This window comes from Panthera tigris, chromosome F3, assembly GCF_018350195.1.
Source record: "Panthera tigris isolate Pti1 chromosome F3, P.tigris_Pti1_mat1.1, whole genome shotgun sequence".
Classification (NCBI taxonomy): domain Eukaryota; kingdom Metazoa; phylum Chordata; class Mammalia; order Carnivora; family Felidae; genus Panthera; species Panthera tigris.
The window spans coordinates 60282807-60296070 of NC_056678.1; the positions used below are offsets into that span (position 1 = coordinate 60282807).

Below are 13264 nucleotides of genomic sequence, written 5' to 3' on the forward strand. Positions count from 1 at the left end.
GAAGTTGCCGTGCAGATATTTCTTAGATGTGATAAACACGTGCGATCAGTAGACTTTGAGTAAAGCAGATGATCCTTCATAGTATAAAGGGAGCAGGTGAGCACCTCATCAAAGCAGGTGAAGGCCTTAAAAGCAGACTCAGGTTTCCCAAATAAGAGGGAATATTCCTCAAGGGCACAGCATAGAAATTCTTTCCCAAGCTTTCAGCTTGCTGCCCTGCAGAATTTGGATTCGAGACTTGCAACATCAACTCTTTTGTTTTTGTTTTTGAGAGAGGGCAAGTGAGTGAGGGGCACAGAGAGAGAGAGAGAGAGAAAGAGAGAGAGAACCCCACGAGGAGCAGAGAGAGACGGGAGAAAGAGAGAGAAGTGGGGCTCATGTTCACCTGAAGTGAGGCTTGAGCTGCCCCGATGAGGGACTCGAACTCAGGAGCCATGAGATCACAGACCTGAGCCAAAGTCAGATGCTTAACCAACTGAGCGGCCCAGGTGCCCTGCAACATCAACTCTTACCTGAATCTCCAGCCTGTCAGCCTGACCTGTGACTTTCAGACTTGGCAACCTCCAGAACTGCGTAAGCCAATTCCTTAAAACCGCTCTCTCTCTCCTATTGATTCTGCTTCTCTGGGAACCCTGACTAATAGAACACCTGTGGTGGGGATAGATAGCCGTCTCCCCAAATCCACACTTTGCTCTCCTAGTTAACTATGAGCTGCAGTTCGCTGTGGCCATGCAGCTAAGTTCTCCCCACCGGTATGGAAAGAGAAGTGATATGAACCATTTCCATGCCTGATCCATCATTACACCTCCTCGCTCTTCCTCTCTTCTGGATGACTGACCGGGTGACACTGAAAGCATCCTTGGCACCCATGTGTTGAAGATGGCATCCTGGATCCTTTAATAACTGTGTGGAGCAGAGCCCTCTCCTTCCCACCCCGGCCCCACAGATCTTGAATGTTCTCACCTACGTGTCTCCGGACTGTTTGGTAAGTGGTAAATAAATTTCTACAGCTTTCAAGTTATTGCATTTTGGATGTGTTTACTAAACTAGTTTCACATATCCTGACTAATTCAGAAGCTGGTCCCTTGGAGTGGAGTGCTGTGTAAAATAAACACCTAAAACATAGGCACTGGCTTCGTAGATGCACAGCAGAAGGCTAGGAACTGGTGTCACTGGCTGACCAGCTGGCGTATCCTCTGATGTTTGGCAAAACAGTGGTGGGACGTTGCTGTGGTGACTTGAGCAGATACAGTTCCTATGGCACCAGGACTTTCTAGAGCAGGTGGTCGGAATGAGCCAGAATGTGTGAAGTGGCTGCCTCTTGCTGTGTTTAGCTGGGTATTACCAGGAGGAGAGGAGCTCAGACCAGAATCTACTGGTTTTGAAGCAGAAGAAGGGAGTGAAGAGTCCCGAAAGTTGGGGACCCTGTAGATATTGGAAAGCCAACTGCTTCGGTAGCATAAATGGCAAGAGGCATGACTTGCTGGCCTGGTCTCAGAGGCGTCTCATTAAGCCATCTCAGGCCAACAGATCTCGTTTCAGTCTTACCCAATTGTTCCAGGGGTTTTCAAGGCAGCTGCCACTAAATTGACAACAGAGGAGCTCAGGGGCCAGGAAGTCCCTAAGTTACGAAACAGGTTAAAAGACTCCATCTGGAAAGGAACTCCGGGCGTGGCTCCTGACACGTGGGCTGGACAGAAGCAAAGTAATGCCTTGTAAGTTTCCGAAGTAAGCGTATTCCTGAAAAACCCACCAGGACCCTGGCCTAAAAAAAGTCTTTGTGAAAATAAAACAAATCTTGCGCTCCCAAACTTGCAGACATCAGGCTGTGAAAGCTGAATAGTCCTCCAAGAGGGCTACTCTTGACCACCTACTTTAGACTTCTGCCCATCACAGGTTTTTAGTATTTTGATTAAGATGTGTTTTGGTGTAGTTTTCTTAGGGTTTCTTCTGCTTGGAGCTCATTGAACTTCTTGGATTGATAAATTTATACTTTTCATGAAATTTGCAAAAATGTTGACCATTATTTCTTCGAATATTTTTCTTTCCACCTCCCCCCCGCCCCCCCCACCAACTTCTGAGACTTCAGTTACATATATGTTAGGTCACTAGATATTGTTCCACAGCCCAGCAATGCTCTGTTTATTGTATTTTCTGGTCTTTTTCCTCTGTTTCATTTTATTTATAAAAAAAAAAAGTGTTTTTAATGTTTATTTATTTTTGAAAGAGTGCAGGCGGGGGAGGGGCAGACAGAGAGGGAGACATAGAATCCCAAGCAGGTTCCAGGTTCTGAGCTGTCAGCGCAGAGCCCAACATGGGGCTTGAACTCACGAACCATGAGATCATGATCTGAGCCGAAGTCAGATGCTGAGATACCCAGGTGGCCCTGTGTGTTTTTCATTTTAGAGAGTTTCTACTGCTATGTCTCCAAATCCACTAATCTTTTCTTCTGAAGCATCTATTAATCTGTTAACTCCATATGGTAGATTAAAAATGTTCGGATGTTTTTCTTATATCTGTTTTTAATGTTTTTTTTTTTAACTTTTTTTTTTTAATTTATTTTTGAGACAGAGAGAGACAGAGTGTGAACGGGGCAGGGGCAGAGAGAGAGGGAGACACAGAATCGGAAGCAGGCTCCAGGCTCCAAGCCGTCAGCCCAGAGCCCTACGCGCGGGGCTCGAACTCACAGACCGCGAGATCGTGACCTGAGCTGAAGCCGGACTCCCAACCGACTGAGCCACCCAAGTGCACCTCTTTTTTTTAATGTTTTATTTATTTTTGAGAGAGAGAGCATGTTAGGGAAGGAGGGGCAAAGAGAGAGGGAGACAGAGGATCTGAAGCGGCCTCTGAGATGACAGTAGACAACCCGACTCTGGGCTCCAACTCAAAAGCTGCAAGATCATGGCCTCAGCCAAAATCAACAGTCTGACGCTTAACTGGGTCACCCAGGTACCCCTGTGGATCTTTCTTTTGATCGATTTTTCTCCTGGGGGTTGGCATGCATGATAATTTTTTATTGGCTCTGGACATTCTGGGTTATACTTTTTTAGATGCTAGACTTTGTTGTATTCCTTTAAATATTTGGGGGGGGGGGGTTGTTCTGGGGCACAGGTGATTTACTTGGAATTGATTAGATCCTTCTGAGGTTGGCTGCTTAGCATTGTTATGGCAGGCCCAGAGCAGCCACTGGCCTAAGGCTAATGTGACCCCACTATTGAGGCAATATGCTTCTGAGGACCCTGCACAACGCCTTATATTATATATTTTAAATGTTTATTTATTTTTGAGAGAGAGAGACAGTGGGAGAGGGGCAGAGAGAGATGGAGACAGAGAATCCCAAGCAGGCTACGTGCTGTCAGCTCAGATGTGGGGCTCGAACTCACAAATCCTGAGATCATGACCTGACTGAAATGGAGAGTCAGATGCTTTACCGACTTAGCCACCCAGGCGCTCCCACGATGCCCTATATTATAAGGTCTGGCTGGAACACAAACAATCCTCAGTCCTGTAAGAGCTCAAGGGATTTTTCTGCTTATTATTTTTTGGGAGGATTCCCTTGGTCCTGAGTAGTCTCCTCACTACTGAGTGATTACTATACACATCATTACTCAGCCTTCAAATCCAGGGCACTCCCTGTGGATCTCCGAAGCTCTCCCTTTGTCTAGCTCGGTCCTTTTTAGCCGCCTTCACACTCTTGAACTCTGCATTTTGTCTCCTCAGTTCAGGAAGGTGGCTGGGCCCCGTGTGGGTTCCTTCTCCCTGCACTGTGGCCTGGAAACTCTTTTTAGGCAGAGAGCTGGGAAATTTGAAGGGCTTGCTGCAGACCATTATTCTCCGTTGCCTGTCCTCCCCTATCTGTAAGTTGTTGTTTCCTGTGTTTTGCCCAGTTTTCTAGTTGTTTAAGGCAGGAAGATAAATCTGGCCCCGTTATTCCATCATCACTGGAAACAGGAGTCTCAACACCCACTTCAGATGAGGACCTGCAGGAGAGCGGATAAGAAAGTACCACAGTCAGGGACTTAACGCTCTCCGTGCTCTGCCGACCTTCCCCCCTCCCCCCCCCCCCCCCCCCCCCGCTTCTTATCTTTATTGAGGTATAATTCACAAATAAAAATTGTATATATTTAAGGGGTTTTCACATACCCCTCGATGTTTTATGTATATACGTATACACTGTGACATAATCACAAGCAAGCTAATTCACATGTGCATCTCACATAGTTAACATTTTCTGTGTGTGTGTGTGTGTGTGTGTGTGTGTGTGTGTGTGTGCAGGACACTGGCGTGTGGCCCTTCTGGCTAAGCAAGGGCCTGACCTGGTCCGCCCAGGAGCCTGCTGACCCCCAGCAAGTCTCCCAGACCCCGCTCCTCACCTGGGGTCCCGCCGTAAGGCCACCAGCTGCAGCTCGCCCCGCCTGCCCGCGGCCCCGCCCCTCCTCGGCCGACCCGCCTTTCGCCCTGCCTCCCGGCGGCCCGACCCCGCCCCTCCACCTCCCCGAGGGCCCCGCCTCTCGCCAGGCCTCCCGAGGCCCCGCCCCCCCAGGCCGGCCCCGCCCCTCCCTGCCGCTCTTCCGCCTTCCCCGAGACCCCGCCCCTCTCCGCCCCTCGTCCTGCTTCCCGGCGGCCCGACCCCGCCCCTCCACTTCCCCGAGGGCCCCGCCGCTCGACAACCCTCCCGAGGCCCTGCCCCCGCAGGCGGCGCCGCCCCTCCCTGCCCCTCTCCAGCCTTCCCCGAGACCCCGCCCCTCCCCGCCCCTCGTCCTGCCTCTCCGCCCCGGCGCGGCCCTGAGCTTTGGTTCCCGAGCCCCGCCAGTCCCGTATGTTTTTCCGAGGGGGCCTGGTCGCCTTCTCGCCTTGTGTCCGCGCCCTTCGGCCTGGTCCTGTCGCGGCCATGAACACTGGCAGTTTCGTTGTGTCGCAGCCGCTCAATTACCGTGGCGGGGCCCGCGTGGAACCGGTGGACGCCTCCGGCACCGAGAAGGCGTTCGAGCCTGCAACCGGTAACGGAATGGAGACCGGGCGGCGGGGTCGGGGGTGTTGCGGCGGGGGGCCCGCGGGGGTCGTGGAAGGGGACCGGTGGGGGGGACGCGGCGGCGGGCCCGGGGGATCGTGGCGGGGGGAGGCTGGGGGGAAGCGGTGGGGTCCCGGTGCGGGTTGGCGCCTCCCCGTCCCACTCGTGGACGGACGTGTTGTACTGCCCTGAATCTTCATTTAGTGCTTTCTGCAAACGTTTGCTGTGACAGATGAGTGACGGTGTGGAAAATAGAGTTGTCTGTGCAGGCAGCTAAGGACTCCGTGCAAACACGAATGCATCTGCACAGGGACCCGGGGCGGGGGGGGGGGGTGGGGTAGGTGTGTGAGGTTGTGCTCCTGTTTATTATTAATTTTTATTAAAACGTTTTTTAAAATGTTTAGTCATTTTTCAGAGATAGAGACAGGGCACGAGCGAGGGAGGGGCAGAGAGAGAGGGAGGCACAGAATCCGAAGCAGGCTCCAGGCTCTGAGCCGTCAGCACAGAGCCGGACACGGGGCCCGCACCCACAAACCGTGAGATCATGACCTGAGCCCAAGTTGGCGCTTAACCACCTGAGCCACCCGGGCGCCCTGAAGACTAAATTTTTATTTTACCTTATATATTTTGAGAGAGAGCAAATGGGGAAGGAGCAGAGAGAGAAGGAGAGAGAATCCCAAGCAGGCTCCCTGGTGTCAGCCTGGAGCCCGACATGGGGTTTGAACTCACAAACCGTGAGATTATGCCCTGAGCTGAAACCCAAGAGTTGGTGGTTTAACCAACTGAGTCACCCAGGTGCCCCTATTTTTTTTTTTTTTAAGTTAGAACTACAGTAATGTCTTCAACCACGTGCGCAGAAGAGGATTGGGATTTCTTGAAGGAAGTTGGTGAAAACATTACTGCTGAGAACAGAGGAGCTTGCACAGATGGCTCTAATGAGTGTGAATGAGAACTCTGTTGCCATCTCAGCCTTAAAATACTCCTGTGGGTGCATCAGACTTGGGAAAGGGAGGGGTGTCTGGGTGGCTCAACTGGTTAAGCATCCGACTTCGACTCAGGTTATGATCTGGTTGTTGGTGAGTTTGCTTTGGGCTCTGTGCTGACAGCTCAGAGCCTGGAGCCTGGTTCAGATTCTGTCTCTCTCTCCACCCCTCCCCCGATCACACTGTGTCTCTGTCTCTCTCTCTCAAAAATAAATATTCAAACAAAAGAGAATTGGAAAAGGGGGAAAAAGCCCTGCTTTTATCCAGTGCTTCAAGTTGCCAAGCACAGTGCTGGGCCCTGGATTTGCTCTGAGAATTCTGAAGGTAACACAGCTAACGAGGAAGAGGTTTTGGTTTTGGTTTTGGTTTATGTTTGTTCTGCTGGGCTGTGTGGGATATTTGTGGGGAGAAAAATGTGAATGTTTTGTGCAAACCGGAATGGCGGGTAGCCAGAGACAAAACTGGGTTGCAAAGGACTGGAGAATTTAAGATCAACTAATGGCACTAAACCACAGAGCAGCAGTTAGTCTGAGCAGGAAGGAGCCACGGGGGTCCTCAGACTCTCCTGGGGGAGACCGCCTCTCCACCCCCATCCCCACAGTTACGAAGGGAAAAGAAAATTTGCTCTGTATTTTAATTGCCTACAGTGTATGTGAACTTTAGCCACTGCCTTTACCAACTAGCTATTCACGTTTTAACAGAAATTGCAGGCTTGCCAAAGGTCTCTGGACAGAGTCCTACAGGTTCTTAGAGGGGGAGGGAGAAGGAACTGCTGATTGGTGTACTTCAAGAATTCAGTGGGAGGGGCGCCTGGGTGGTGCAGTCGGTTAAGCGTCCGACTTCAGCCAGGTCACAATCTCGCGGTCCGTGAGTTCGAGCCCCGCGTCAGGCTCTGGGCTGATGGCTCAGAGCCTGGAGCCTGTTTCCGATTCTGTGTCTCCCTCTCTCTCTGCCCCTCCCCCGTTCATGCTCTGTCTCTCTCTGTCCCAAAAATAAGTAAAAAAACGTTGAAAAAAAATTAAAAAAAAAAAAAAGAATTCAGTGGGAGAGTCCATCACAACCCTTGGCCTGTGGGGTCATGTTGCATGGAAATAGGGAATGACCTTGGAGTGAGAAAAGGAGAGACGGGGACTTTGCTATATTTGGGGGAAACTTTTTCTGGCGTTTAGGGTTATGTCTTCCTGATAACTCTTTGTTGATCATATTCATCAAGCATCAGCAGGATGATAGGATTTCTACAGAACAGAGCTTTTAAATGAGAGTTCATAACCCCAGAAACCGAGTACTTGCAGCCTCGATTTCACAAGACCTCGGAGATTCTCAAATACTGTTAAAGAGAGGTGGCAAAACCCAGCTGCAAAATAGAGGACAGAGGTTCTCAACCCGGAGGCCATGCTGTGCTTTGGGCAAGGCGCCTGGTCTCTCTGGAATTCTGTGGTGTGGTCAAGTACTTTTTCCTGGACCGTAGTTTGCAACTTTTGTTAGATTCCTAAAGGATTCAGTCACCTCAAAATAAAGGAAAGAACTGCCTGGGGGGGGGGGGAGGTCATTAAATCCGACCACACTTACCAGCAAGAAGGGTCACTTACAGGGAATTTGGATACACAGTACTTTGAATGTGAGGCCACGTTGGCGTTTCTGTCCTGTCCTCCTAGGCCGAGTGATCGCTACCTTCGCGTGCTCAGGAGAGAAGGAAGTAAACTTGGCTGTCCAGGATGCAAAGGCTGCCTTTAAAATATGGAGTCAGAAATCTGGCATGGAGCGTTGTCGAGTTCTTTTGGAGGCTGCCAGGATAATAAGGGTATGTTTCATTAGTTTTTTTTCTCTTTCAGAAATGTCCCCTTGTGTTGCTCTGAGGGTTCTTTGTGATGCTTTGCACTTAGACTTTGATGCTCCTGTTAGGTTAGGCCTTTTTTACAAAATGGAAACACCTTTTCTTTCTCTTTCTTTTTTCTTTTCTTTCTTTCCCTTTTTTTCCCCCCCATTGAGAGAGAGGGCGCAGGTGAGAGAGCAGTGGGGCTCACCTGAAGCGGGGCTCCTACTCCCTGAAAGTGGCTTGAACTCATGAACCAGGAGACCATGACCTGAGCCGAAGCCAGATGCTTAATCAACTGAGCCACGAAGGAGCCAGGAAAAAACATTTTCATTTGATCACCTGGGTATATATAGGACATGCTTTCTTTGATTAATTGCTTTCTGGACCTTGGCTCTCTGTGACCTCTCCCTTGTCAGGTTGTTTTCTCCATCTTTGTTATAATGTATCCTTTGCAGCTTGGCTCCTTTTCTTTTTAACTCTGTGTACTGGTTTCCTGTTTACTTTTTCCTCTGATGACGCTTAAGTTTTCTTTTTCCGATGCATTTTCTACCTTAATTGCCTGGGAAGATTTCATAGATTTATAGATATCCCCCCCCCCTTTTTTTTTTCCAATTTTAGAGCATGGGAAGGGGAGAGGGGTGGGGGTGGGTGGGAGAGAGAGAGAATATCTTAAGCAGGCTCCACACTCAGAGCCCGATGTGTGGCTCAATCGCATGACCCTGGGATCATGACCTGAGCCAAAATCAAGAGTTGAACACTCAACCGAGTGAACGTCCCAGGCACCCCTAGATATTCCGTTCTTAAAAAACAAAGTTAAATGTTTTATAGTCTTTTTAAAATAATTTTATTTATTTAAGTTATCTTTAGGCTCAACATTGGGCTTGAACTCATGACCCCGAGATCAAGCATTGCGTGCTCCACTGTTTGAGCCCCTAAACTTTTCACAGTCTTTAAAAGCAAAAGGACTAGGTGCTTATTACAGAAAATTAGAAAATTCAGAAGGATGTACACCAAAGTATGAATCGTGGTTATCTCTGAGCTGTAGAACTTGGGTGATTTTTATTCTCATGAGTGTGTTAAGTCAAAAGCTGCGATGTGTCTGAGAATTCCCCTACTTGCAAAGATACGTTGCATATAGGGATACAGTAAAATTTTGGTTTGCAAGCATAATTTGTTCCGGAAACATGACTGTAATCCAAAGCACTTGTACATCAAGGTGAATTTCAAGAACCGTGGGCTCAGTTGTGATCATGTGTCATGTACTACTCGAATTGCAAGACATCACTGGTTTATCAAGTTGAAATCTTTGGAGGTGTTTACTTGTCTTGCGGAACACTCACAGAATAAGTTATTCACGATCCGAAGCTTTAATTTGTTTTAGGAAATTAAGAAGAAAAGTGTGTGTGTGTGTGTGTGTGTGTGTGTGTATAGTGATGGAAGACTTGAGAGTTGCTGGGTCAGAGAAAGATACAGGTTATCACTCACAATAAAATGCAGTAGCCAGAGCAGTGCCTTAGCACTAGTTTTCTGAGCCACAGTCCCCACAGGGAAATGCATTGAGCCAAACATCACTCTCTTGCATATAGTGTGTTGCCCCATAGGATGGGAACCCTAAAGTTATGAGATTCCGTTGATATAGGAGCTGCTCTCACATCAGTGCGTGTTCTTCTCTGTAGCGAGAGAGATTACTCCTTGTTAAACAGATCTCCAGGGTTAAGGGGGAAGGTGTTACTGAGTTTATTTCCCTGGAAAGTAAGCAGATGTCTCCAAAAAGGGGAAGCAGAGAGCCTTCTATCTCCTCACCCCTCCAGGCACCTCTATCTTTAGGGAAACACTGTGTCTGTTTTTCAAAGGCCTTTGCTTCTCAGTCAGCTTGCCAGGGTCCTTTGCTCAGAAAGCCGGGGCCACAGAGATGTCAAAATGTTCATGGAGCATTTTCTCCTAACTAAGTATTTTCCCCTATTATTAAAAAATTAATTTTGGGGTGCCTGGGTGGCTCAGTCAGTTGAACATCTGACTCTTGATCTTGGCTCGAGTCATGATCTCCTAGTTTGTGAGGTTCAAGCCTGCGTTGGGCTCTGTGCTGATGGTGCGGAGCCTGCTTGGGATTCTGTCTGCCCCTTTCTTCTCCCCCGTCTTTCCCCTCCCCCCCCTTTCTCTCAAAATAAATAAATAAAAACATAAGTAGTTTAAATTAGACCAAAAGCAATAAAGCAGATGATTTATGATTTTAGTTTTTCACTTTTTCTTAGCACATAAGCATTTAGGGTTGTTGTGTCCTCTTAAGAATTGACCCCTGGGGTGCTTGGGTGGCTCAGGTTAAGCATTCGACTTTGGCTTGGGTCATGATACCGTGATTTGTGGGTTCTAGCCCCATGTCGGGCTCTGTGTGGACAGCCTGGAGCCTGCTTCGGATTCTGTGTCTCCCTCTCTCTCAGCCCTCCCCTACTCATGCTCTATCTCTCCCTTTCTCTCAAAAATAAACAGACATTAAAAAAAAAAAAAAATTGGCCCCTTTATCATTATTAAGTGACTCTTTTTTTTTTATCCTGAATAATATCTAATAATATTCTTTTGCTCTGAAATGGACCGTTTGATATTAGTTTTCTTTTCCTTTTAACCTCTCCCCCTTTCCATTAATATCTGTGTTACTGTGTTAGTCAAAAATATATTGCTATCTTTTTGTAATGCTTCTGTCTGATGCTCATGCTTTATACCTGCCTTTACCCAAAATTATCCCGTAACTGAACAGATTCTACCCTCTGATCATAACCTATAATCATAACCTTCCATTGTTTATTAGTTCTTCCCTTTCTTTTTTTTTAAGATTTTACTTTTGGGGCGCCTAGGTGGCTCAGTCAGTTGAGTGTCTGACTTCGGCTCAGGTCATGATCTCACAGCACGTGGGTTCGAGCCCCATGTCAGGCTCTGTGCTGACAGCTTGGAACCTGGAACCTGCGTCAGATTCTGTGCCTCCCTCTCTCTCTGCCCCAACCCACTCACATTCTGTCTCTATGTCTCTCAAAAATAAATAAACATTAAAAAAAAATTTTAAGATTTTACTTTTTACTTTTTTAAAGTTTATTTATTTTGAGAGATGGAGAGCGTGACGGGGGGGTGGGGGGGAGAGGCAGGCGAGAGAATCCCAAGCAGGCCCCACACTGTCAGCCGCCGACGTGGGGCTCAAACTTGCAAACTGTGAGATCTTGCCCTCAGCCGAAATTGAGTCAGACGCTTAACCAATGGAGCCACCCAGGTGCCCCAAGGTAAAAATATTTTATATTTACCCACATTTTTACCATTCCTAGTGCTCTTCATTTCATTCCTTTGTGTAGGCCCAGATTTCCATCTGGTGTCATATTTTTTCTGCTTGAAGAAATTTCTTTAGCATTCCTTATAGCACAGTTTTGCTCGTGATGTTCTTTCAGCTCTTGTGAGTCTGAAAGTCTTCATTTTGCTTTCACTTTTGAAAGAATTACAGGTATCGAATTCTAGGTTGACGGTTTTTTTTTTTTGTTTTAGTTTTTTTTTTTTTAATTTTTTTTAATGTTTTATTTATTTTTGAGAGAGGGAGAGGGACAGAGTATGATTGGGGGAGGGGCAGAGGGAGAGGGAGACAGAATCTGAAGCAGGCTCCAGGCTCTGAGCTGTCAGCACAGAGCCCCACGCGGGCTTGAACTCCCGGACCGTGAGATCATGACCTGAGCTGAAGTCGGACGCTTAACCGGCTGAGCTACCCAGGTGCCCCAGTTATTTCTTATTTTGTAAGCTATCTGCGTTCCTTTCATTTTATTTCATTTTTTTTAATTTATTTTTTTAATGTTTACTTATTTTTGAGAGAGAGCTCGAGAGGGGGAGGGGCAGAGAGAGAGGGAGACCCAGAATCCAAAGCAGGCTCCAGGCTCCAGGCTCCGAGCTGTCAGCACAGAGCCCGACTCGGGGCTTGAACTCATGAACCGTGAGATCATGACCTGAGCCGAAGCCGGATGCTCAACCGACTGAGCCACCCAGGAGCCTTTGTTGTTTTAGTTCTTTAAATTAGGAAGTTCTAACTAAATTTCTGCCCATCTCTTCTCCTCGGGGCCTCCAATTACACATAGCCTCGGTGGCTTGAAGCTCTCTCCTGGTTACTGATGCTGTTTGGGTTTTTCCTGTTTTTTTCTCTCTGTGTGTTTTAGTTTGGATATTTTCCAGTGTTACCAGTACTTTAATTTAAAACTTACTAACTGCAAGGGCACCTGGGTGGCTCAGCCGGTTGAGCCACCGACTTCGGCTCGGGTCATGATCTCGCGGTTTGTGAGTTCAAGCCGAGCATCGGGCTCTGTGCTGACTGCTCAGAGCCTGGAGCCTGCTTCCGATTCTGTGTCTCCCTCTTTCTCTCTCTCTGCCCCTCCCCCACTCATGCTCTGTCTCTGTCTCAAAAATAAACATTTAAAAAAAAAAAAACTTACTAACTGCAGAAAACCTGTCTCGGTGCACACAAATTGCAATGTCAGGCCTGCCCAGGGTATTTTCTGATCTTACTAGCATGCACTGGGCGGGACACCATAGGTAGTGGCATAGAGGTCTGCAGTATACTTTGAAAGTGTGCGGAGGAGGGAAAACACTCAGAGGGATGACCGCAGCCTGCTGGTGTTGGGCCCCGTGGAGACAGATGTTGTCTGTGTCCGAGAGCACAGGGTCTGGGCTAATTTATTTAGGACTTACCAGCTTCCTGTTTTAGAAATAGGTTTCGTGAAGGCAGAGAATGGATCTCTGTATTTTTTCTTAGTAATGAAGGTAGAATGACTCAGTCAAAAGTCTTTATTTCTCAGGTCTTTATAGAAATATGACACGTTCAGATCTCACTGTCAGGACTTCCCTTTCCTGTGTTTCCTCTTGATTTTGATATTCCTGCTCCCTCTTCTCTGATACTTGTACTGTTGACACATGGCTTGGGATTAATTTCAGTTGCCATTTCATTTGCTTGTGGTCTGGCTCACCGCTTACCCATTTTAATAAGACAGTGCTACATCTTGTCATTTGTTTGATTCACCTTTTATGTGTGTTCACATATCACCCTCTCCTGTATTTTACATCCGGTCCATGAGAGCAAATGTGTGTTTCTTACATGCTCCATTCATTCGGTTCTCTCACCTTTGGGACAAAGAAAGGGGAAATTAGCTTTTCTCTTGAGGTCAGTTTCCCAAACCTTTCCAGTCATCCCTGGACCATCTCCAGCATCTCTCAGCCACATAGGCTACGGCTGGAACAGTATTTCGTAAGAGAATTGATGAGTACTGACCATTAGAAAATAATTATCTTGGGGCGCCTGGGTGGCTCAGGCGGTTAAGTGTCCGAGTTTGGCCCAGGTCATGATATCATGGTTTGTGGGTTCGAGTCCCACATCGGGCTCTGTGCCCACAGCTCAGAGCCTGGAGCCTGCTTCAGATTCTGTGTCTCCAGCGCTCTGTG

At 47.8% G+C, this 13264-nt stretch overlaps 1 protein-coding gene across 5 annotated transcripts in view; it reads left to right on the forward strand.

Moving 5' to 3' along the window:
- The first annotated feature begins 4722 nt into the window (after positions 1-4722).
- ALDH9A1 (aldehyde dehydrogenase 9 family member A1) overlaps positions 4723-13264 on the forward strand; it is a 42511-nt gene continuing 33969 nt past the window's right edge. For 2 of the 5 annotated variants that reach the window (XM_042975568.1, XM_042975569.1), the window contains exons 1-2: positions 4724-5000; positions 7650-7795. In XM_042975568.1, coding sequence (XP_042831502.1) covers positions 4820-5000; positions 7650-7795 — 327 coding nt within the window. In that variant the 5' untranslated portion in view covers positions 4724-4819. Of the gene's footprint in view, positions 5001-7649; positions 7796-13264 lie in introns of all 5 variants that reach the window. The other 3 variants (XM_042975567.1, XM_042975571.1, XM_042975570.1) reach the window with 3 other exon arrangements.